The sequence below is a fragment of the Silurus meridionalis genome, chromosome 13 (assembly GCF_014805685.1).
Source record: "Silurus meridionalis isolate SWU-2019-XX chromosome 13, ASM1480568v1, whole genome shotgun sequence".
Classification (NCBI taxonomy): Eukaryota; Metazoa; Chordata; class Actinopteri; order Siluriformes; family Siluridae; genus Silurus; species Silurus meridionalis.
In genome coordinates, this window is record NC_060896.1 from 6,666,619 (window position 1) to 6,694,305 (window position 27,687).

At 40.5% G+C, this 27,687-nt stretch overlaps 1 protein-coding gene across 7 annotated transcripts in view; it reads right to left on the reverse strand.

Moving 5' to 3' along the window:
- Positions 1–27,687, reverse strand: part of shank3a (SH3 and multiple ankyrin repeat domains 3a) — a 288,699-nt gene that overhangs the window by 71,483 nt on the left and 189,529 nt on the right. For all 7 annotated transcript variants that reach the window (XM_046863928.1, XM_046863925.1, XM_046863926.1 and 4 more), the window contains 2 exons: positions 26,508–26,844; positions 19,246–19,430 (listed from right to left, as the gene is read on the reverse strand). In XM_046863928.1, coding sequence (XP_046719884.1) covers positions 19,246–19,430; positions 26,508–26,844 — 522 coding nt within the window. The remainder of the gene's footprint in view (positions 1–19,245; positions 19,431–26,507; positions 26,845–27,687) is intronic.

A 27,687-nucleotide genomic window follows, 5' to 3' on the forward strand; every position in this document is an offset into this window, starting at 1 on the left:
AACCCAATAGAGAATCTTTGGAGGGAGCTCAAACTCCGTGTTTCTCAGCGACAGGCCAGAAACCTGACTGATCTAGAGAAGATCTTTGTGGAGGAGTGGGACAAAACCCCTCCTGCAGTGTGTGCAAACCTGGTGAAAAACTCCAGGAAACGTTTGACCTCTGTAATTGCAAACAAAGGCTACTGTACCAAATATTACCATTGACTTTCTCAGGTGTTCAAATACTTATTTGCAGCTGTATCATGATTTCTAAGTGGGAGAACTTGCAAAATAGCAGGGTGTTCAAATACTTATTTTCCTCACTGTATATATATATATATATATATATATATATATATATATATATATATATATATATATATATATATATATATATACATACACAGTGGAACCCTGACACTTGCGACCTCGATAGTTCGCAACTTTTTATTTGGAACCGAACTAAGAGTAACTTGCAAAAATCTGATAGTTTGTAGTTGTGAGTTTTTACTGTTAAATTACATGCAAATGTTTGAATTTTATTATTGTATTATTTATTTAAAGAAGTAAATAAATGAATTCACAATTTTTGTTGAATTTTTCAGTACATGTACAATTCAAAAAGGAACCATCAAAAGGAGAGTCAAAACCTCACCATTTTTTTTTACTCGCGAGGGGTCATAGAACGTAACTGTTGTAAGACAGCCATGTGACATTGAATCTTGGCTAAAATGGTGACATCACGTGATTTTTCTGGCCCCGCCCACATTCAGGAAAACAGCTATGCCAGACAGGTGATGTATCAAAACGCTTGTCTCACAAGGACCATCACGTTTTGCAGACACAACTGAACTGCTGATTTTTGCACAAACACCACCCACATTTTTCTGTGACACATTCTAGTGTTTTTTACAGAATGGTGCCATAAGGGTACCGAAATTTCTGGAGCCAGTTGTAGTCAACAAATACAATTATCCTATGTCAGCAAATAAACCAAGAATGCACAGGCTCTTGGAAATCGTTTAAAACACAAGGTCCTGATGGGAAAATATTCAAAGGAATCAAAGAAAACCATTGAAGCAAAACAATATTTCTAGTGCTTTTAACATGAAAGTTTATGTTATGGACACAATCAGTGCTCTTTGGGGTGTGGTTGTGTGTGTATTTCAGACTTGTGTTAGTACATGTGAGTAGATGGTGTAATGTTTATGTGCTCTATAAAAGTTGCCCTTCATAAGATTTGGAAGCACACAGAGAGCTGCCCTCTCCCCCACTGGTGTGTTAATGAACCATCACATGCAGGGAGATATTCTCTCTCACACACACACACACACACACACACACACACACACACACACACACACACACACACACAGAGTCACATATTTTCCTATCTCTCTCAGATGTACTGTAGTAATGTCTTCATTCAGTAGATCTATCCTAAAATCTCTCATTCGTTATGTTCTCCTCTATCTCCCTTGAGTTAATAACTTCATTCATGCCTATCGCTCTCCAAATCTTTATGCATTTCAGTTTTATTCTCTGGCCAGCATTTCCTCAGCATGGATGATGTTTTGTTTTCTGATTTGCCACTTTTAAATAGCCATGATCAGGCACAAGCCCTGTTTTTCATGTTAATCACAGTAGGGGTTTCCACCATTGCATTTTTGACATATGGATACACACAAGGGAGCATGCACTTGTAAATGCTGAATTTGTTTCAAATGGAACAGTCTCTTTTGCATAAAATCCAAGGGAATATTAAGATTAGATATTAATTGGAATGGGCTCAAGGGTAGAGAAGCCTGATAACCTCTTCACTGACCTCGACTATCAATTAAAGCATTTAACATCTGGATCTTAGTCAGTTACAGATGGGGCCAAAGGTTTACATATCATACACTGAGGCTTAAACTTGAATTAAACACTTAAGGTAGCCTTTCACAAGCTTCTCACAATATCATAGGTTATTTGTTTATTCCTCCTGACAGGACTGGTGTATCACAATCAGGGTTTGTGTGTATTCAATGGTCAGTCATGCTTTTTAGTTCAATCTACAAATTTGTTTTATGGGACTTATTTCTATATCAATCTCTTTTCTATGAGGTCTATGATCACTACTCCAAGAAGAATACTAATATTCCTGTCTTTTTATGCTAGTCTTCAGTGGAATTCTTAGTGTACACTGGAAAAAGAAGTGTGCAAGAGAAGCAACCTATGTCTAACAGCAAAGACATACAACACAATTTCCATGTTTTTTGTACTTCTACTTCACAGTTTTGAGAATGTCACTGCACTATCCCAAATGAAGTGTGTTCTGAAGAGGTCTGAACCGGACCTGCTGTGATAGATGGCAGTTCATGCCCATACTGTTGCCCCATAATCATACCTGAACCTCCAGCAGCATTTAAACTCCATGCCCTTAAGCTCCAAGAGCATCTTTACTACTTTCCTACACACTTTGATACCCCCATCCCGACTCACTCCAACACCATCCTTAACCCATCCCTGCTCACTCCAAACAACACCATTCCCACACTATCCAAACATCACCCTTACTTCATCCCTGAACATTATCCCCACCCCACCCCTATACACTCTAACATTATCCCCACACCATCCCTGTACACTCTAACATTATCCACACCCCATCCCTGTACACTTTAACATTATCCACACCCCATCCCTATACACTCTAACATTATCCACACCCCATCCCTATACACTCTAACATTATCCACACCCATCCCTATACACTCTAACATTATCCACCCCATCCCTATACACTCTAACATTATTGCCACCCCATCCCTGTACACTCTAACATTATCCACCCCATCCCTATACACTCTAACATTATCCACACCCCATCCCTATACACTCTAACATTATCCACACCCCATCCCTATACACTCTAACATTATCCACACCCCATCCCTATACACTCTAACATTATCCACACCCCATCCCTATACACTCTAACATTATCCACACCCCATCCCTATACACTCTAACATTATCCACCCCATCCCTGTACACTCTAACATTATCCACACATCCCTATACACTCTAACATTATCCACACCCCATCTCTATACACTCTAACATTATCCACACCCCATCCCTGTACACTCTAACATTATCCACACCCCATCCTATACACTCTAACATTATCCACCCCATCCCTATACACTCTAACATTATCCACACTTCATCCCTGTACACTCTAACATTATCCACACCATCCCTATACACTCTAACATTATCCACACCCCATCCCTATACACTCTAACATTATCCACACCCCATCCCTATACACTCTAACATTATCCACACCCCATCCCTGTACACTCTAACATTATCCACCTCATCCCTATACACTCTAACATTATCCACACACCATCCCTATACACTCTAACATTATCCACACCACATCCCTGTACACTCTAACATTATCCACACCATCCCTGTACACTCTAACATTATTGCCACCTCATCCCTATACACTCTAACATTATCCACACACCATCCCTATACACTCTAACATTATCCACACCACATCCCTATACACTCTAACATTATCCACACCCCATCCTATACACTCTAACATTATCCACACTTCATCCCTGTACACTCTAACATTATCCACACCCATCCCTGTACACTCTAACATTATCCACACCCCATCCCTATACACTCTAACATTATCCACACCCCATCCCTATACACTCTAACATTATCCACACCCCATCCCTATACACTCTAACATTATCCACACCTTATCCCTATACACTCTAACATTATCCACACCCCATCCCTGTACACTCTAACATTATCCACACCCATCCCTGTACACTCTAACATTATCCACACCCCATCCCTATACACTCTAACATTATCCACACCCCATCCCTATACACTCTAACATTATCCACACCACATCCCTATACACTCTAACATTATCCACACATCCCTATACACTCTAACATTATCCACACATCCTATACACTCTAACATTATCCACCCCATCCCTGTACACTCTAACATTATCCACACCCCATCCCTGTACACTCTAACATTATCCACACATCCCTGTACACTCTAACATTATCCACACCCCATCCCTATACACTCTAACATTATCCACACCCCATCCCTGTACACTCTAACATTATCCACACCCCATCCCTATACACTCTAACATTATCCACACCCCATCCCTGTACACTCTAACATTATCCACACCCCATCCCTATACACTCTAACATTATCCACACCCCATCCCTGTACACTCTAACATTATCCACACCCCATCCCTATACACTCTAACATTATCCACACCCCATCCCTATACACTCTAACATTATCCACACCCCATCCCTATACACTCTAACATTATCCACACCTTATCCCTATACACTCTAACATTATCCACACCCCATCCCTGTACACTCTAACATTATCCACACCATCCCTGTACACTCTAACATTATCCACACCCCATCCCTATACACTCTAACATTATCCCCATCCCATCCCTATACACTCTAACATTATCCACACCACATCCCTATACACTCTAACATTATCCACACCCCATCCCTATACACTCTAACATTATCCACACATCCCTATACACTCTAACATTATCCACACCACATCCCTATACACTCTAACATTATCCACACCACATCCCTATACACTCTAACATTATCCACACCCCATCCCTGCATGCTCTAACTTCCCCACCCAGCTCTCTGCCTAATCCAACATTGTTTCAAAGTTCACAGAGTAAAACAAACTGCTACTGGAAGCAGAATCTTTTTTTTTTTTAGCTTTCATTGCTGCCCCATTCAAGTAAGTGGCTTTTTTCCAGGCCCCAATGGTTTTTGCATTCAATCTGACCAGTTCGTTATAGTACCTTCAGATCCTCCAACAAAAAAAACAAACTGGTTTCGTTACAGCGCTAAACGAGCTGATGTTTCAAAATGCTTCGGCAATGAACAGAAGCTATTAACAAACAGCCATGAACACTGTGCTGCTTCTCTTCTTTCCTTGCTCTCTCTATCTCCTACAGACATATAGAAGAAAGAAGGAAAGATGAAAAGCCATCAAGTCTTATTTTGCTCTGACAGCATGTAGACAGGTGCGCTAGACCTGCAGCCATGCACTCAGCCATCTGAACGAGGCATTCTTTTCCGTGCATGATGCACCCTGCGAGGCTTGTGATTCTGTCGTATGCTTCGGGTTGAACAGAGTGCGGTTAGACTGGGAGAAATTGAGTAACATTTCCATTGAGAATAAAAGGATAAAGCAGCAGAGAACAAAAATGCTCCAACCAGGGCCTGCGGTTGCCTTTCAATTAGCGGTTATTCAGTTAGATAATGATGAATAGTCCATAATGAACTAATTAATTACTTCCTGTTTGAAAAACAAACAGCTCTAAGGACATAGAACATACTGTGTCCACTGCCGAAAACAATATATTTCAATTCAATTGGATTGCTGTATTTGCTTATACACAATATACATGTAATTATATAATATACAACAAAGCATTGAGAAGAATATCAGCAGTGAAATTCTTATATAAATTATTTTACATATTTTACACGAAAAAAACGAATGCCACATTTACTGTCTAACTTGTTGCTCTGAAACCATTAATAGCTAGTTTTCTGATTGGGTTGAGTTTTAGTAAATGCGAAGCCGATAGCGTATATTTACATCATTTTTAAAGTTAGCTAAATGTTCAGCGAGCCCTTGTGACTAGCGGGTGTGGCAAAGTCATTCTGCTCCCACCGAAATGTTTTATCAGTGGATAAATCAGTGAAATATCTATGCATTGATTCGCGGTGAATCATCTCTAATGGGCCCAAATCAGGGGTCTCCAAACTTTTCTTCTGTGAGGGCCACATAATTTTTCCTTTCTTTATTGGGGCCGGGTCGGTCTGTAACAGAAAAATGGGTCGGAATGACAACTATTATTGTGGAGATTATATTATATTATTATATTAATTTAAATTTATTTATTATGCCTCCTAATGCTAGATCATATAGACAAATGATCTTTATTTTTTAAGAGATTGCATTATTACTATAATTATATTTTTTTATTTTCATTAATATTGAAATCAAAACATCTACTGTACTTACTTATGCATATAATTGGTGGGAGAATCTAACAAATAATTAGGCTCTGTTTATATCTAGAGGTCGACTGATAGTGGATTTTACCGATACTGATAGCTAGGTTGGATTGTTCTTGATTAATCAACCGATTTATTTAAAATGGATATTGGATAAAAAACAAACAAACATAATCTTCCATGTAAAATAATACTGATTTTTATTACGAAAATATTAAATAAAAAAAATGTAGTGAATCAAGAAAATGTGCTAAAGGAATTAAATATGATGAAATATGATTTATATAATGAATAAATAATAAATATAATATAGCGCTCTCTGTGCAAGGCGCTGTCAGAACAATCAGAAATTCGCGTCAGTGATTCGCCTCTAGAGGCCGCTCTCGTAAAGACAGGGGAAAAAGTATTGGTACAGATTTTTGCTTATAGCCGATAGTTCCAGCTACCAGAGCCTTGCTCTCTTGTAATAACTAAGTTGAATTTTAATTTAAAAGCCAGCCATCAAAATATGTCTTTGGCATTCTTCAGAGGGCCGTTCCAAATGTGGGGGTGGGCTGTAATTTGGCGACCCTTGGCCCAAACCATGCCAGCAAAATGAGTAAAAGCCACCACATCATAACAGAGCTTATCATTGATACAGTAGTAAACTCCAAGACCAATCTTACCCCATGCAGGTGAATCACTCTGCTATACCATTACATACCAAACAGAACAGTATATTACTCATTAACCACTGCGAATGATTTAGTATCTAATGTACTATTAGTATGAAAAGTAGCTCCAATACCCTGGACCTACTGACAGTGCCTGTAATATTAAGTGACTCTCCAGTCAGAAGAAGACTGCCACTGTGTCAAACCATGTCTGGCCCACACCCACAGCCTTTTCCAGTCCGCGCATGACACTCGGCTTATCAGCACATCAATCAGAGACAGCTAATCGATAGGCTTTTGTGCGTGCCTGTAGTCTGTCCTTGGGAACAGTTAGCGGCTCAGTAAGCCCGGACACTTTGAGCCTAAAACAGAACCGATGTCAACAACATGTGAGATGTCAAAACCCAAACAGCATGTCAGTTAGGGTAGCCAAGAAATGATCGCGTGTAACGGTTAAGCAAAACTCTGTGTGCGAGGTAATAAACAGACAGCAATAAATCACTATGATTTTTTTAACCTGTTTTTGACCCACAGTCACAAACTATTCTGGTGGTAGTAAAATGGAAATGGAGAAATATAGAAGGGGGGGAAGAAGGGAAAGTGAGACAGGAGATGATTAAGAAATGCCTAGAACAGAAGGTTGTTTTGTGTTGGGCAGGTTGTGTCTGGAAGCACAGGGCTATGAGTGTGAAAATATGGGATGGATGAATGTGTGTGTGTGTGAGAAAGAGAGAGAGAGAGACAGGTGGTATGGATGGCAGGGGGCAAAGGGTTGAGAAGATGTAAGGTTATAGAGGGGTACAGGTGCTGCTCTATTACAAGGAAGTCACGCTGCACTTAGGTCCACATTAACCTTGAGATTAAGGAACACACATAGAGCACATACACACTAATGCACACATGGCTATGCATGCGTCTATAGACGGTAAGAAAGCGTGACCTTTCAGAGTGCCGTCACTATTAATGATAAGAAACTAACAATAGCTGATTCAAATACCAGGTGATCTTAAGCAGCCCAACGTTAATCAGCACCAAAAACAGTTAGTGCTGGTGCATAGCCATAACATCTGCGTGTGTCTGCGCAGTCTATCCCCATCAAGCTAATTAATCAAACAGACAAACACACAAACACTTGCTCATGTACGCAGATCTAATCAGTGGTGTAAAAGAACTGCCTTTCCCTAATAACAGTGCATTATTAATCATGTGGTAGACAAAAACAGTAGGATACAGAACAAACAGAGATTGAATGAATGAAAGCAAAGAGTCCGCAAGGTATTGAGGGAAATGGGGAAATTCTCAATAATGGTGAAAAGGTGGAGTTTTTGTATAGTATTGATGATAGTATTTCTATAAGTGTGACGTGATAGTGGTGGTATTAAGAGGTGGATTAAGTCAGGTACGTCCCCACTGAAGGCCCAGGTACCAAATGCACGTCCCACCACTGGAGCAGCTAATTAGCTTTACATTTCACTGCAAGTTGTATTCTGTATATAACTACTGTGTTACAAACTAATGTTTGTGACAAATAATAATCGTGAATCGTAAAATGAGTAAACTACACGACACGTATGCCAAATTGATCTTTTGCAGGGAAAAGGTTCTCCATGTTGTCTAATAATGTTGCAGTCGAAAGTTTATTCCCTACATTAAGCACACTGTGTCATAAACCATCACATAGCACAAGTTTGACATTACTGAGGAACTCGATGTGGGCTGAGTCATATATTTATGGTGTGTGGGCATTTATTTATGGATGAGAATTTGTATGACTCAGATTTGTCTAGCCACACAGTCCCGGTGCTAACATGAGGACACGACTAATGTCCTGGCTATGAGCCTGCATGTGGAGTAAATATAACATTTCTATAAATATTCTTTGCCAAATCATTCATTTAACGTATTTATTTGTGTGTGTGTGTGTGTGTGTGTGTGTGTGTGTATGTGTAATATAAGCGTTTATAATTGCATTTCTTTGTTCAGCATGTAAAACAGTAGTCACAGCCCTTCTGTCTGAGTAAAGAGGCTAGCTATGTATATTTTACTGCAATGTACTTGTCTCATACATATTACAAGAAATGTGTTTCTGCTCAACACCTCATGTTCCACTCTAGTGTCCTTATGTATACAACTGTAGACAAATCACTACCTCAGGCCCCTGGGACAAGCAGGTTTTGTGTCCGGGCTATTAGTTTTTAATTTGCAGTGTCCCAGTAGACAAATTGAACCGAAAAGAAAAAAGAAAAACTCCTTAAGTTTTTAAGTCTAGTTAAAGTTTCGGTTGGGAATGTCGCTATGTTTAAACCTAATGTGCATTACCATGGTGTGAAAGATCTCGATGCGGTAACTATAGTGCACAGTAGTCACTTTGAATTCCACCACCTGCTGCTACACACACATCCACTGAGGTTCAATCTGGTTAATGGTAAAATGATTTTTACTGGCTGGTGTAAAGCTGTCACATAACTTTCCTGCTAGCACACCATGCAGTCACCTTGGCTTTTAAGAGAAAATAAAAATGTTAGCCAGGCCTGAATGATAAGGTTTACATGCAATGCAAAGACATAGTACTGCTTAAAGTTTGATCAGCAAAGCGATCACTATTTCGACAAAGGTATTGGGACACCTGACTTTTCCAGCCATATGTGTTTTTTCCCCAAAATGTTACCACAATGTTGGAGGTACACAATTGTATAGGATGTTCTTGAATGTGGTAGCAGGAAATTCTTGCCTTCTAATGAACTAGGAGACCCAAACCTGTTCTAGCATGACAGTGCTCCTATGCACAAAACCAGCTCTATGAAGATATGCTTTGCATAGGTGGGAGTCTATAGGGCTTTGACACTCAACCCTATTAAACACAACTGGGATCAAATTGAACACTGACAGCACCCCAGGCCTCCTCACCTCACCTCACCTAAATAAGGCACCTGACTTTACTAACACCCTTGTGTCTGAATGAACACAAATCTCCAAAATCTAGTGGAATATTTTACCAGAAGATTAAAAGTTTTTATACAGGAATGCGCATGCGGTGCTTGTGGCAGTCTATCCACGGCTGAAGCGAGGAAAAGTCTATGCAGAGTTAACCCACAAAGGTTTGCACTCGTTGCACTCAAACCCATCGTGATAAAGTGCTTCAAGTAGCTCGTCATGAGGCACATCAAGACCCAGCTTCCACCCTTACTGGACCCTGTGCAGTTTGCGTATCTTCCAAAGCGTTCTGCGGATGATACCATCACCATGACGCTCCATCTGACCCTCACCCACCTAGACAATAAGGACACATACGTCCGAATGCTGTTCATGGACTTCAGTTCAGCATTCAACACAACACACAGGCTTGTGTTGTCTGTCTGCACTGTCTTTGTCTTGCACTGTTTGCACCCGGTTGCACACAATGCACTTTATGTGTCTAGTACACTTAATTTAGCCCCTACCTCTGTGTTCTGTATGTAGCTCAATGTTGTGTGATGTCATTGTTTTATTTTTTTTGTTTTTGACTTGACTCTTGACAGGAAACAGGGATTAACTGTGGAATGGGATGTTCGAAAAGTACATATACTTATGTACGATCTTATGGTCCAGTGTCGATAAACATTTGTCCATATAGTGTATATTGTACGCATTCTAGTTTATTGATCTTAGTTGGTATTCATGCAGCTAATTAGCTAACTAGCTTGCTACATTACATTATCTATTCAATTATAGCCTATGAGGATTCCAAAAAAAAAAGACTGGGAAGCACAATGGAGTGTCCACTTGTCCAATAGGGTTAACTGATGAATTTATTAAGATTGGATTTACCAAAAGAGCACATATAAGCACTAGTCAGCAGAAAATTCCATTTGTGCTAAGAAAGGTCTGGTAAGACAGCAACTGATAACACCAAGAGCAATCCTTTATAAAGGATATATTTCTGAAAACAGCAATGATTCATTCAACCTAAATCAAAACTAAGTGAACAGTAAGCTAATTTATTACATCCACCCCCATCTATTTGAAATGCCTCTATCTTTACAACACGTGCAATAAGCCACGGCATTCTAACCCGCTATACAATTGGGTGTACAAATGAACCAGAGATAATGTACAGTCGTTCAACGCAGATTCTATTACAGAAAGCAGACTCGTCTTCGGCTGAATAGGTTATTTGGCTCCAGGGGAAATTGAAGTTCTATGTAAATCTTCAAAAACAACTATATCTCTACCGAAGAGCTTATTTGGGTCACAAAGTCCAAATCCAGGCCTGATCTCAACAAAGAGAGATTTTCGGATCCCTTCAAATGTCACATCATTTGTTAAGCGCACATATAAAAGTAAACCAAAGGCACCTGTTGCTAAGATACGTGAAGATGCATGTTCGTTTCCTGAAGACAGCTGCCTTCGACATCATGGACAGACATTCAGACAGTGCAGAAAGTTTGATTTTATACAGGAATTCCACACTACACAATGCATGACCGTTATTGATGCTTTATTACACTGAGGAGGAATTACACATTCAAATTTATAGAATGCTGTACAGAAGTGCAGTATCAATTTACTGTAGTATTAAAATCCCGTACTCCGAACGTTTAATGCAATACAGCACTGATACCATCAACAAAAAAAGAATACATGTATGTCTAACAAACGACTTAGATCTCTAAACAGATCTGCCAGTAATTCAGGGTTGTCGAGGCCTGGTGCATACGGTACCAAGCTGTATTAGGTCCTGAGGGCAGTTTCCATTCTCGCACCAATTTATGGAACCAAAAGAGCCAATTGTACTTCGTCTGTACTTATTCATCTTCCAGACAGCCATGAAAATAGAGTGGCTGCAAATAACAGCCAGATTAGACATTCGCAAACATGATTGATGACTCTGAGGCAGTCAATGTGCATGGAATATTAACAATCATGTATGCAACAAAATGCTCAAGAACGGTGTAAAACCCTGGTATACCAATAAAGATCAATGTCAAGTAAATTTCCTTTAGCTGTATTTAGGTTCTTGTTCACCTCAGATCACCTGGACTTACCAAAACTTTCCATTGACTACTAAAGTTTAGTCAGAAACTCTACGGTGTGAAAATGCGGGTCATAAAAACTATGAGGTATCTTATAATAAAAAAAAAAAAACAAATTACTAATGTCTTTTATGTATATTTCCTAATAAACCTAAATCATAACCATTTTGCAGACATGCTATAGGGAAAAGATTAGCATTATTATCCTCACACTGGCATTCTTTCTGCATATGCCATCAACCAAAAAGAAAATAGAAAGTATCATTAGGTATGAAGGAATGGCAGCATAATTGAACACAGTTACTGTAAAATGTTTTATTTTATTCATCTCTATACCTTAAAAATAATTGACATGCATTCACTCACTCAATCTCACACACATACGCTTACAGAATTACATTATCATTGAGGGACAGGCATTAAGCTGGGTTAAATCCTACCTGTCTGATCGTTACCATTTTGTAGATTTAAATGGAGAACTATCCAGGTTGATCCAAGTTAACTATGCCACAAGGTTCAGATCTAGGACCCCTGCTTTTTAACAATATGCATGCTGCCCTTGGGAAATATAATTAGAAGGTATGGGATTTGTTTTCACTGTTATGCAGATGATACCCAGCTATATATCTAATCGAAACCAGACGATACAGCTCAATTAACCACGTTAACTGAGTGTGTTAAAGAATTAAATGATTGAATGACGCATAACTTTCTATTGTTAAATTTTGATAAGACAGATATATTGCTCATCGGACCAAAAAACAGTACACAGAAGCTCCAGCATCTCAACCTGCATTTAGAGAGATGTACTGTACTGTTGAAAATCATATCACCTATATTACAAAAACGGTCTTCTTCCACCTTAGAAATATTGCTAAGCTTAGAAACATGTCTATATATGAAGCAGAGAAGCTCGTCCATGCATTCATGGATTCCAGACTGGACTATTGTAATGCATTACTAGGTGGATGTCCTGCATCATTAATAAACAAGCTACAGTTTGTCCAGAATGCAGCAGCCAGAGTTCTCACAAGGTTGAGAAAATATGAACATACAACCCCAATCTTATCATCCCTACACTGGCTACCTGTTAAGTTACAAATCGACTACAAACTACTGCTACTTACCTACAAAGCCCTAAACGGTTTGGCGCCCATGTATCTATCCAGACTTTTAACACGTTACAATCCGTCACGCTCCTTGAGATCTCAAAACTGGACTTCTAGTACTTCCTAGAATAGCAAAGTCCATTAAGGTGGTAGAGCATTCTTACATTTAGCTCCTTTACTTTGGAATAGTCTTCCTGACAGTGTTCAGGGCTCAGACACTCTCTCCCAGTTTAAGTGCAGATTAAAGACGTATCTTTTTAGCTAAGCCTACACATAACACACATCACATATTACAAGCTTGTGTTCTGGTACATCTGATCAAATGCACATGATCAACTTGTGCTTGTTAATATTATGAACAGCAGCTATGCTAAATTCTGTCCACTGGTTTTCTTTCTCCACCCATCCTGAGGCACCCCAAGGTTGCGCCAGAGATGTAGATGCCAACAGTCGCCCCAGACTGCTCATCATGGATAGATACACATAATTCACTTTTATTCGTAAATTCTGTAAAACTGATTTGAGACAATGTCCATTGTGAAAAGCACTATAGAAATAAACTTGAACATACACATATGTACAAATTGGTAACAAAAAGTGTCTAGACTAGCTCTGTTTATAAGAAAGTACTTGTAGTGGTAAATGCTCCTATATTTCTTCTTGTACTTCACCACCACTGGTGTTAGTGGTGATATTATTGTGTCGTTTACATGTAAAAGAAAAACGAGTAGAGATGACTGTAAAGTAAACTGGTGATATTTATTTTGAACAAAAGAAAAACAAATACATAAGTAAGTCTTCTATTGTAATTGCGTGTCAAGCAATTTCTGATTTTTGCGCTGAATCTTCAGGAAGAGGGCCACAAGAACCAAATCTGACGAGTGGGGTGCGGAATTGAGATCATGTGGATCGTTCTCTGACAATCATCATGCACATGTAGCCGAATGGTTTCGTCATTTTCGTGGTTAAGCTCATTAAAGGTCTTCCTGATCACTCGCACGGAAAACACCGCGAACGTCTCGTTGCCGCGTCGCCGTACACTAAACGTATGTCATGTGAAACGTCTCTGTGGCAGATTTGCACGGTATCATGCAGAATTTCTTGTTTGCTCTTTTGTTCTAACTTGCTGTGCTGCTAACTTCCATTGTGAAATCGCAGACATGGTCAGAATAGCACCAGTTAGCACCTTTAATCACAAAACCTTTTGATACCACCTGTATATCTATTATATCCTCTAGTATAGCATCTAGCGACCTCTCTACCTTCAGAAACATCTACTAACCTACATAGGCTATCAGTGCCGTGACGAAGGGTCAGGACATCTGAAATGTCCTAGTCAGTCCAGACAGTGTCAGTGCAGACAAACGCAAACTGTCTAGACAAACATGAGAGAATGTACGGGTTTGCATGTGTAGTACTGTGGCTTTAAGTGTTTTTTCAGCTAATTAGATAATTACTAGTTTCATCCTGTTTGGGTAGAGGTTTGTTAGAGCAGGCGAAACCTCTCAGGGTCATGTTGTATTCGGAGCCTATCCCAGGAAAACACAGAGCATAAATTGACATACAGAACATCATATGTATGGGATGCCAATTCATTGCAGTACACACACAGACACACACTCGCAAACTTTACAGCAAGGGGCAATTCACAGCAGCCAACCTGCCTACTAAAATGGAATCCGGAGAACTGAAAATTCATTATTTCCCATAAGGAAATAATATATTAGTTTTATAATATTAGATAGATCTAGCTATATTCAGGTTATGTTTGTAATGCCGACTGGTTTGTAGAGTCCAAGAAGGACTGATCCAAGACTTGTGAAGAGCAGAGGTCCCCAAACTATAGCCCATGGGCCAAATATAATTTAAAATGTATGTTTTACTCATATCATATCTGTATTTAATAATAAAGGCTGGCTTTCAAACTATATGTTCTCTTCATTATTAATCGAGGTTGAGGCTGTATTACTATTTTGCCAATAGTTTATTGCTTGGACTATCCATGCCGATAGTTTTTCCGGCTTACAGGCCACTGCCGTTACGAGATCGGCCTCTAGGGGCGAATCACTGACGCTATGTGCTGCTTGTTTTTACATGTGAGATGGCATGCTTCACGGAGAGTGCTTTATTTATTATTTATAATTTATTAATTATATAATTATTTTTAATAATAAATATATTCATATTTATATCCTTTAGTGTATTTTTATGATTCAGTTCTGTTTTGTATTTTTTTATTTTTGTAACAATGTTTAGTAATATTTAATGGAATATTATGTTTGTTTTTTATCCAGTATCCGGTTGATTAATCAGTTATCGGCAAGTACGATCCAACCTAGCTATCGGTATCGGTAAAATCGGTTAAATCTAGTTGTAACTCGAGTTATTAACAGAACCTAATTATTTGTTAAATTCAAACCAACGATATGCATATGCATAAGATAATGTTTTTAACATTTTACCATTAACATTTCAATAGCAATGGCTATGAAAATAGTAATAATGATAGTAATAATGCTTAGTTGTAATAAAGCAATAGTAATTATTTGTCTGTACACTACACAACAAAATAAGAAACGAATCTAGCATTAGGAGGCGTAATAAATACATTTGAAATCATCCAAAATCTACACAATAACACTGGAAGTGACTCCGGCCCATGTCAGATTAACCCGGCCTCCCATTAAAGAAAACTAAAATGTAGCCCTTACAGAAAAAGGTTTTGGAACACCTGGTTTAGAGCGTCAAAGGCAGGTAATGGGAGTCTAGAAAGGCCCAGAACAAGCATTGAAAAAGCTGGAGCTGTAACTGCAAACGAATAATAAGTGCACAAATGTGTTAATGTTTCAAGAAACAATGAGGATAAATGAATCAAAATCAAAAATAGAAAACAAAACACTAATGTTTACCAAGCAGAATTTCTTCATATGCATTTTCCACAGTGTCAACACCAGACAATGAGAGATGGAGAATGCGAGAAGGAGAGATGAGCAATTCTGTTCGGGAAAAAGAAAAGGCGTGAGAACGTGTGGGAGATTTCGCAGCGTGATGGTGTTGGTCAACACAAATTGAAATGCTAAATAATAAAAAAAAACCTAGTTTGAATCCCGGGAACGTATCCTCACCGTGACCTCAGATCCTTCTGTCTAAACGACGTGGGCTTCAGTTACACAGCTATTACAGGCTGGGAAGCAATTTTCATTCTCTCGTTCTGATCTGTAGGACCCGAGAATAAGTTGGGAGCGATTACATTTCACTCCTCATTAATTTTTTTCCGCTAGTGTGAAAAAAGGTGCTTTATAGAATTAGTAACTGCAAGCAACGAGACACGAGGTGAATGCCTACTGTTCTGAGATCAGCTCCGGATCGTGTTAAAGCAGCTTGAGCGCTGATCTCAGGTGTTCAGTAAAGGTGTGTAATCAGGCAGGGCTGGATGTCATTCGGCAGCCTTTTGGGTCAGCGGCAGGGATGGATTTGTCTGTGCCTCTCGCTCGGAAAATGGGCCAGTCAAGATGGCGTTCACTATCAGTAACTTCTGCATTAATGAATGCAGATTAGAGGAGGGGCATTATAAATGGATCAGGAGAGTGATGGTGGTGAGACCGAGGCCGCTGTGGCTCGGAGCGTTCACGAAGCTGGAGAACAATGGCACAGAGCTTTGTTCTATCGTCATGCATGGACAAAAACGTGTAACGTGTTTTGCATAAAACACGAATATTATCAGGAAAAGGTAACAGTTTGAGATAAACAGTAAATTTGATGCTTTAAAATAAAGAAAAGGAATTACTGCTTTGCATGTGGACATCTCTCAAGGCAAATTAAACTTTGTCATACTGTTTATATAGTGCAGCCATACCTCATATCGATTTGACCATTAAAATTCATCAAATGTCGTGTGATTTTTAAGATTAATAAACTAGAAATGACACTAGATAAACACTTCACTCAGTGTCTGCAACTCCTTTTAATCTAAAAATACACACAATTTTCACACTGTATCAAGTATAATTGCACTACATACCAGTGCCTCAAGTGACTCAAGTTAAAGTCAAGTGCTCCCTTTGAACTTTCTTTTGAGTAAAAGGACAAAAAGTATTTGCCCTCAAATGTGAATATCTAGTAATGCTCATGTTCCTTTTATAATTTTTATCACAAGACTCTCTGCCTAATCAACTCAGTTTATGTGAAAAGACTCTAATGTTACTCTTAGCAAATCAATCTATTAATTGAATGATATTAATATTCGACCACTGAGTTATATCTATTAAAATTATCATGAGCCCAAAACCTTCATTTCAACTACTTCAAAAGAATTGCTAAATTAAGGCCAGTAGAGATACCATCAAGTAGATACCACTAATGGGCGATCAGAACAAGTTGACAAGACAAGATATTTGAGTTTGAAATGTAGTGAAAATAAAGTAAAAGTCCCCCTAAATGGACGTACAGATTCGCAAAAAAAGCTACTTGAGTACAGTGAATGAATTATATATATATATATATATATATGATATTATAAAATATGAACGCCTTTTTTTTTAAACATATGGCCCTGTTATGTTCGAATATTGTGACGTATTCCTGCATATGGTTTTGCTGGCAAATCTTTTTTCACCAAAGGCAGAATGCCACCAACTCATAGCATCACATCCACCAGCAGCGCAGTGGCCGTCCTGGCACTCGCCGGGTTCAATGGCACTTGCTGCCCAGAACTAAAGCACAGGCATGGGGTGTGTGTGACCTCTGGTGTTCTCATTTGGAGGATGGTATTAATATAGGTGTTAGTGTGTGTGTGTGTGTGTGTGTGTGTGTGTGTGTGTGTGTGTGTGTGTGTGTGTGTCATCAAGTGTAGGAGGAGAAATGCAATGTTCTTTACCTTCCACTGTGTTTGAGTGGTTTTCTGGAATGAAGCATGTTCGGATACAAGAGCAGAGTGACACATAAGCCAAGAAAATGAGCAATGGGAAAATGAGCACGCACACACACACACACACACACACACACACAAAAAATGAGTCTGTATCTAGCAGAGTTCATTCATAATTTTTAGTTTCTCCATCGTTTAATCCATAAACTTTTCTCTTCATAATGTCATCTTACGAAATAGTATTTCTATTTCAAACACTGCTGCACAAAAGCAGAATGAGCAACAATCCTAACCACCTCCACTAATAATCCCAAACTGGCCATGTTGCTGACTATGAGACGATGCGCAGACATGGACCAGTGTTACAGCACAGCTTGATCATATCATAGACAGCACATAGAGCACATACAGGTCCAAGGCATACACTCTGCATGAGGAACGTGTAATACAGAGTAACACAGTGTGGTCATTTAGCGCAGTAACACTAAGTGGAAAGCATCCCAAATGCGAGTGACGTGGACACTCAGATGCTAGCTAGCAAGATGAACCAACGATGCTTATGCATTTTTTATTTTCACAGTAAAGTTCATTCACAGTTACAACTCTGAACTGCACCACTCATGAGTATCTGCCACAAGCTCCACCCCCTTTCTTTTCCATCATTTTCATTCTTTTTTTAAAGTTAAAGTTAATATTTCTTGAAGAAACTGTGTGTTTGTATCGTGTGTTTGAGTTGTCTTATATCTCATGTGATTTTCTTGTATGCTGCAACCAAAGCGCCTTCAATAAAAACAAATAAATATGAACTGAACTGAGATGAACTGATATAGGCCGAGCTAGATCGTATTTCCGGTTCGACTTTCTTTCCAACCGCAACCCTGGTACGAAGAATGAATGGTTTTATAACCCACCTGTACATCCTGCTACTGTACATCCCTGCTGTACAAGATCACATGACATCAATCTCCACACACAGCATTGTAAAGCAGTTTGACTGAGATACCGATCAAATATTATTAGAACGTTGTGCGATACCCAGCAGCCAGTGCAGTGTTTGAGTTTGCTGGAGTTAAAAAAGTGTGAAACATAAAAAACTATTGAATTTTAATACAAACTAGATCAAAATAAATGGAAAGTAAAGCTAAAATTATAATAAATCAGAAATGTTATAAAAAACAAATGTGCAGCTTGTTACCTGCTACTGTATCTTTTTATTTTTATGTAAATTGGGACAGCCAGGTTTACAGTTTACAGCTGTTCTTTGTATGAATTTTTTTTTTTCAAAATTATTACGATCTTCACAATCGTTTTAGAAAATCTGCCCTAACAAAACCGATGAAAATACTGAAAACATAACAATATATCACCCAGCCATAATAGCACACTAAACTCCAAACACTCCATATTTCATCCTGTCATAAACCACAGAAATGACTTTCTCACAGGTGTCCCATGAGGGTAGGGGGCAGCACTAACCTTTGACCCTTTCTCCACGGTTTAGCTGGATCTCTCCCTCGCCCTGGGGTGTGTAGGGCTTGACCACGATGAAGGTGCGCCCGGGTACGGCGCTGTAGAGTTTCCGTTTGGGCCCCCGGGCGCCGGCGAGTGTGTGCGAGGGCCCGGCGGGTGGAGGGCTGACATCCCGCTGCACCGTCCCAGGGCTGTAAACAAAAACATAGGTTACCGTGGTGATGCCAGGCAGCTGGTAGCCAAACGCGGTGGTCACTGACATGGTCCCGTGAAGTACGAGCGGGTGTGTGTGGCTACACACACACATAAACAGGTGCGTGTGCACACACACGCTCGGTGTGTGCAGGTCCTCTTCTCAATAGTCCTGGACCGGCCAGGCCGTCATGCGAAAGCAGCTCGCTGATCTCCCGCTCTTTTCCTCCTCCTCCTCCACCTCCTCCTCCCTTCTTCTTTTCCTCCTCCTCCTCTTCCTCTCCTCCCTCTCCTCCCTCACGCCCGTAAGCGGCTGCCTGTCGTGCGGCGCGCCGAGAGCTCGGGCGAGCTGGGCATGTCCGCTCCCCACGGCTCTCACTTGCGCGCACACACACGCGCTCACGCTGACGCGGCTGCGCTCTCTCGCCGTGCCTGGGCTCACACACTCCCGCACACACACTCCCTCTCTGCACATTCTAACCCGCACGGCAAGCATCAGAGATGACAACGTGCCGGTGCTGGGGGGTCTGGATTGATTAGCGTTGGGAGTGCGATGTACCCCCCACCCCAAACTGCCAGCCATGCAAACATACACACAAACACTTACATACACACACACACACACACACACACACACACACGCACACACACACACAGTTCCCACTGCCGTAATCAACACACGCCCCTCCTCCTCTCTCTCTCTCTCTCTCTCTCTCTCTCTCTCTCTCTCTCAATTTCTATCCTCTCAGACTTCCTGCCCTCCCCCTCCTGCAATTTCTCTCCATCTTTCTCTCCTTCTATCTTTCCTTCGCCAGCTTGCTAGCTGCTTACCCTCTCTCTCTTCATCTGTCCCTCGTTCTTGTCGAGAGACAGGTTCGGAATGTTAATGCAGCTGCAGGCTGAGTAGCCGCTGCTTTACGTCTGTCTCATACATCTCAGCGCCGCCCCACTTGCCCATTCATCATGCACACACACTCACACACACACCTCTTTTCCTCCACTTACTGTAACACAGAGAGTATAACCTGTACGTCATCTCACAAGCTATGCCTATTAATGCAACAATAGCCTGTTCCTTTACCCCCTGGTTTCCTAATACAATGTGCAGCTGTGATGCCTGCTCTTCTTTCTTTCTTTCTCTCTCTTTTTTTGCTCTTTCTCCTACATCCCTACAGATTTTTTCCCCCCGTTTTCCTTTACCAGCAAAATCCATCAAAACACACAGACTTTATGTCCCACCTCCCTCCCTCTCACTGCCCTTACTCCAGACGGGATGTCGAGCTTAGTGACGACTTTCCAATTACTGCAGGGATGCATGGAGCAGACGAACTGCAAAAGAAAAGACAGCGCGGGAGGCAAGAGAATGAGAGGAAACACAAGACAAACATAAGAGGATGAGTAAGAAAGGAGAAGAGATATAAGATAGGGCAGGGAACAGAAAAATGGGCTGTTAAGACATAATGATAGAGAGGGAATGAAGACACTGGAAGGGAAGAGGGAAAAGAGAGAGAGAAATACAGAGAGAGAGAGAGAAAGAGGGAGAGAAGGACGACTCTGAGGGAGGGCTCCTGTTGTCACGGTTCGCTCTGATTCCATATCGATCAGTGTGAAGTGTCAGTCCATAATAAACAGCACTGAAAATCATCACCCGGCTCTGCAGTAACGTCCCATTCCACACACATCAGTCCACGTACACTTCTTTTTTTTTTTAGTTATAAGTAGATAAACATGAACTCAGGCTCAGTTGCTTGAGAACCAGCACTTGTTCCTTTTTTCTGTCTTCCTTTCTTTTTTTTTTATCATAAGTGTATCTGAACTAAATCAAGTCTTACTTACTTTAATATGCTTCACAATACCTAATCCTGAGGGCACTTTCTCATTTTTTCCTGGCTCAGTGTAAATCAGAGAGAAATCCATACTTTCGTGGTTTTTTTATGCATATTTTGGTCTTCAAAAGGCTTTGATTCACTTCCTGTGTGGAGAATGAATGAAAATGTGAATGTAATAAACCAAAATTAGTTAATTTGGTGCTTGTACAGTAAGGGGTATTAGAGCATGGGCAGCACATGAGCGAGGTTACAGAGTTTACACCTGCACCAAGAGGGTAAAAGCACCAGAGATTAATACATATTGATTAAACTCTACATACAGCATTCTCTCCAGACCTTGAGTAAAAGCTGTTTTCGAATCAAGATGAGGTCAGGAAAACCTAAACACCATCTGACTAAAGTTTGCTTTGCACCCGGATGCTGACCAGACTATCTATAAAAAAGACATGAACATAAGCTCAGCATATGTTTGTTAAATATGGAACACAGGATTAAAAGCATTAAGATCCCAGAATACGACTGTTTATCGCAGTATAAATATTAATCATGGAACCAAAGGAACTTGTGCTTGCTTTCGTTCATCCTCAGAGCCTTGGCACATTTCTCTACTACAACAGCACTCCAGCTACAAGTGGATGAGCTCCCAAATCTCTGTTCATCCCCCACAGTCTCTCATCTATCCTCCAGCCCAGTCTTGCTGTCTTTCTCTCTATCAGACACATGTAGGTGAAAAACTCAAAACTGGGAACAGCACCTACTCAAAAAAAAGAGACAAGAATAGTAGAACAAGAGGCCCCACCTTAACACCATTTGTATCCTACATCCTGCCTGAATAGTATCTCTGTCCTCTGGAACAAAGGTTATGCTTTAGAAACTGGTGAAAAGAAAAAAAAACAGACGAAAGTCTTGAATTTGGCATGCTCGACTGTCAACAATGAGTCAGAAGTTTCTCTCCTTTGTCACAGCTGCTGGAAAACACAGACGGATGCACTGCTGATCCATGTGAGAGAGAAGCAGCTCTCCTGCTAAAGCCCTCAGATGCACTAATCTCCAGAAGAACTCTTTAGGGTCAACAGAGCTTTTGTTTCAGTGATTGTTTTTTTTGCAGTCTTTGTTTTCTCCTACAGTTACAGTATACACAGGTGCTCTGGTACACCTCGGCTCATCCCCGAACTTCTTTTGTGACTATTCAATTTGTTCCGCCTTTTTTTCCTAGATTATTTTTTTTGAGTAGCTCTACATAAATAAACTGGATTAACGCGCAGAACTGTATCAGGCATAACATTATGACATTATCACATTACGACAGGTGAAGTGAATAACACTGATTATCTCTTCATTATGGCACATGTTAGTGGGTGGGATTTATTAGGCAGCAAGTGAACATTTCGTCCTTAAAGTTAATGTGAAAAAATGTCAGTCTTCTTGACTTGACTTGATTTGAGCGAGTTTGATGAGGGACGAATTGTGACGTCTAGACGACTGGGTCAGAGCATCTCCAAAACTGCAGCTCTTTTGGGATGTTCCTGGTCTTCATAGGTCAGAATCTATTAAAATTCTGAACCGGCGACAGGCTCATGGGCAGCCGAGGCTCATTGATGTACATGGGGAGCGAAAGCAGATCTGTGTGGTCTGAACCAGCAGACGAGCTCCTGTAGCTCAAATTGCTGAAGAAGTTAATGATGTTAATACTCAACGGGTCAGAACTGTTTTAGCAGAAAAAGGGGGACCAACACAATATTGGGCAGGTGGTCTTAATGTAACGCCTGATCGGTGTACTGTATGTGCTTGACTGTATTTGAGCCCAAGCACTGGAAAAACCAATATCATTTTTCTGAAAGAGGGATAAACCAGATGCTTGTACAACATAGATATGATGAATATACCTGGATACATGGATACAGAAGCAACTATGAAGGCATAGTGAATACTCATTTGTTTCTTGAACAGTTTTCCTTTCCATTGAAAATACTAGAGACTAGTGACGTGCTTAAATTTGCTAATTCTAGAAAACATAGATATATTTTGCATTCACACACATGCATTTGCTCTTTATGTAGTATCGTGCACTGTATCATCTCCACCATGGTCCTGAAGAAAGGTGCTTTTCATCCCAGTGTGTAACTTATAGAGGAAATCCAATAAAAGCCACTTGACTTGACACGTGAGTAATAGAAAGAGCTGGAAAAGCAAAGCGCCTTGAGTAAAGGTTCTTTAAATATAAGAGCCCCAAAATCCATTTGCTGCTGACTGTGATGGAATGATGATGATATTCACTCCATTTGTTCTGCTCCTCCTGTCTCACTGTCTGTCTCTTTGTGTCTTTCACTCTCTACTCCTCCTAACATGGGCTAATTGAGTGCACAGTGTTTCTGTAAGGTCTCACATTCGACTCTCTGTGTGTTTGTGTGTATTTGGGTTAATCCAACCTTTTAGCAAATGTGTAGATTTGCTATTATCATAAAAACCACTCCCACTCTACCTCCCCCTTCTGTTTACCTCGAATTCTGCAACGACAAAGAGAATTGTTTAAAAGAATTCATCGAAAGAACGCTGTAAAAATGCTTTTACACCATTTCGCATGTCCTACTGCCTACTGTTTAAACCCCAGCGTGAACAACGTGTAAGCACGAGATGGGACTGAGGAGGGTTAAGATCATATTGACCTACTATGCAGCTCCTCGGTCTTTCTGCGCCGACAGAAAAAAACAGTGTTGTCCTGCCTCGTTCGTCCTCTGTGCCGCTTCCTGCGTGTGTCTGCTGATGGAGGCGAGGGAGTGACCTGCGTCTCAGTGATATCCTGAGGGTAGAATCCATCACCGAAGGTTCCAGACTGAACGGCTGCTCTTTCAGACTGACACCTCATTTACCTGGGCTGCACAAACAAAATGGATTTCCTTTTCTTTGTCGATAAATCACTCCATTCCCCCCTCTCTCTTTTTGAACAGTTCATAAATTGGTGGTGTAATGAAACAGCAGAAAATGAAGAAAGGCCTTCATGTGACTTGCATGTCTTTTAGTCTTCAGTGGATGATGAGAGATGGAGTTTGTCCTCTTAAGCCCCTGAAGTCACAGATATAACCGGAGATAACAAGGAGAATGCAGCAAATTGGTCATTATTTCCCAAGTAATAATTTTTCCGTCTCTTAATTCTTCAAGTCACTCTTTCTTTACACATGTTTCTGCAGGTACACTCACTTATTTGAAAATCTGTGAAATTTCATATAGCACTGTTTAGGTCGCTGCAAAACGTCTGCCATTTTTCCTGATATATTTTCCTGCTAACATTCAAAATCAAGCTCGCTAGCCTTGCTCCTATTTAATTTTGCAGTCAATCTCCGAATGCTTAACTAATTACAGCAGAGTTTATCAATACACTAAAATGATTTGCTTGAAATATTCACCTGCAGCATTAGCACAACACCACATGCCAATAATCCATTTGGGTTTATTATTGTTTCCCACTGACCCACAGGCAGTTGTGAGTTTATTTCAAATCAAAGCAGCTGGCTTGCAAATATGTAAATCGGGAGATGAATGCAGCTGTTATTTACGATGGGTGAGTTCGAACACTGCGAGTGCATCCTTTAAATTGGCCCCAGAGAAAGTATGAGATTGAAAAACAGGGATTAAAAAAAAGAACAAACAAAGAATTACATGCCGAATGTAGCACTACACAAACCAGCATTAAACAGAAATAAGCTAGAACTGAGAGTAAGAGTGTGATAGATATGGTATAAGAGAGAAGGAAGAACAGAGGCGGACGAACAGAACCTAGCTACTTGTGTTGCTCTACACTGAGATCACCTGTGAATTATCTGCCATTTTAGACATAGTGGATTATTCTGGGTCAGGAAAACTGTATCTAGAAGCTTTAAATGTATGAAAAAGAAGTATTTTTAAAATTGTTCGATAATACAATTACAAAATGTACCTTTAATTTGAAAAAAAGAAAAAAAAGACGGCCATAGCCTCGCACCTGACCCCGGGCAGGAAGTGAGTGGGCGGGACTGAGGATGCTATTAATTACACACTCCCCTGGTCCCCCACACTTACCTTGGGGAGAGACAGGTGGACACAGCAAGACACAAGGCACATAACCAGAGACAGAGACAGACAGAGAGAGAGAGAGAGAGAGAGAGAGAGAGAGAGAGAGAGAGAGAGAGAAAGGAAGATGATATGATATCGTTGCAAATAGACTCACCCCCCCATGGGCGGAAGCAATTGCATGACATTTATTAACACACAGGCACACAAACAGAGCTACACACCCATGTGTGATTAGATAACAAGTGCCAGTGGTGATGATTCTGAAGGGACAGTGTATCGGTACACACTGACAGATGGACAAGTAGGACAGAACACAGCGAACACACCCCTCAGGACCTCATTGTTGGTGTTCAAGGGTGAGACGGCGAGAAAAAAGCGAGGCTGTTAAAATGCTCCTACCAACAATTAAAAGCTAAACAACAGTTAGTTGTGTCAAAGTGTAAAAAAAAAAAAAAAAGTGACACTGCTATGCTAACACTAACAATTCAATGCACTTCTTGTTTACACACAATGTAGTATAAAGAGATTGGGCTTCGAATTAAAGCGTTTCATTCCTGCCATGCTGAACAAACAAATGCTTTATGAATCGCAATACCCGCGTCTCTGAAATCACATCAGTCTCCCTAGCTGTAATCCTCCTGCAATAAATACGAACATGAGACCGAGGACAATATTGCCGCAAAAATCCAATAATGCACTATAACACATGGCTCACTCAAGAGTCTATCCCACAGCGCCTCGCAGTTCAGGGATGTGTCATCTCAATGTGTATTAGAATACAATAACAAACAGTAGGCAATACACACATCATACTGTAATGCTTGGGTTCTGGATAAATCTATTAACGTAAAGAACACGACCCCAAATTTTGATAAAGGATTTGGGGACTTTAAAATGTCCATCAGATCTCTACAGATTTTTTGATAATTTTTATTTTATTTTATATTATTAGAAATGTGTATTGTGTCATAATTTTATGTTATTGTGTCATAAAATATACGAGCCAATAATGTTTCAGCATGCAAATTCAGGCACGAGGGAGAATTGTGGATTTTATAATTTATAAATATACATTTATTACCATTAATATTCGTCTAATAACTTTTTAATGAAACTGCAAAAGCAATTTTAATAAAATAAATAAAATGCATACCCTTGCATGGTAATGTAGTCAACCACTGTAAATACTTTGCTCACCTGAGGCGGCCACGCCCGTGTGTGTATGTGGGGTGTCTGCGCAAGACGTGTGGTTCGGGTTCCTCGCTGACGCGGTGCAGAGAAGGCGAGCGCGAGTGGGAGGAGCGGGAGCTGCCGGTGCTTTGGAGGCTACCATCGGCCGCTGTCTCCCCTCCAGGGGGTGCCAGAGGGGGCAGGCTGCGCAGGGAGGGCACAGGAGAGTGGGCAGTACTCGTCTCGGCCCCGTTCAGGTTGTTGTCAGAGGCAGAACGAAGCAGGGAGCGTGATGAGGTCAGAGTGCCACCTCCTACTGTTACGCGCCGGCGGTTGGTGTAGGAAGGCGTTTCCCTGAAAGGCACTTGAGGAAGAAGCACACATTTCAATCAGAATGGATCAGCAAATGGAGCACACAACTGCAAAACAGCAGAAAGCATGTAAGAGGTTCATCTGCAGATCATTTGCAGGTCACCGTAAGTGATAACAGCTGTATGTCATGTAAACATGCAAAGCCACACGTCCTATTCATCATGTTCATGTTTTATCTGCTTTTGTCAAGACTATACAAATTTGTGTATCTTGTATTAGAGCGGTTAAAATGTTGTGCTTTGAGAACAATTCTCTCATACTGACCACTGGATATTCAACATGGCACCTCATGAACTCTGTGAGAACTTAAAAATTAAAAATTGTTGCTATCCACAAAGATGGCTGAGGCTATAGAATATTGATAACACCCTGAGTTACAGTACAGTGTTCAGGGTCATACAGAGGTTTTCCAAGTAGGGTTTCATTTGGAACTGACCTCGCAAGGGTCCATCAAAGAAGTTAAGTCTGTGTGCTGTACATCAGGTGCAGAAGCTGCTTCAAAAAACAGACACGAGTGCTGCCAGCATTGCTTCAGAGGTTGCAAAAGCAGAAGGTCCGCTTGTCAATGCTCAGACCATACACCACAAACTGCAGCAAGTCGGTTTGCATGGCCATCAAACCTGAAGCCAGCCTATTCTGAAGATGGCTTACAATAAAGCCTGCAAACAGTTTGCTAACGCAACCTTGCCAAGAGCATAAATAACTGGAACCATATTCTGTGGTCAGATGAGACTTGTTTGGCTCAGATGGTGTCTAGCATGTGTGGAGATTCCCTAGTGAGGAGCACCAAGAAAATTGTGTCTTGACTAGAGTGAAGCATGGTGGTGGTAGCATC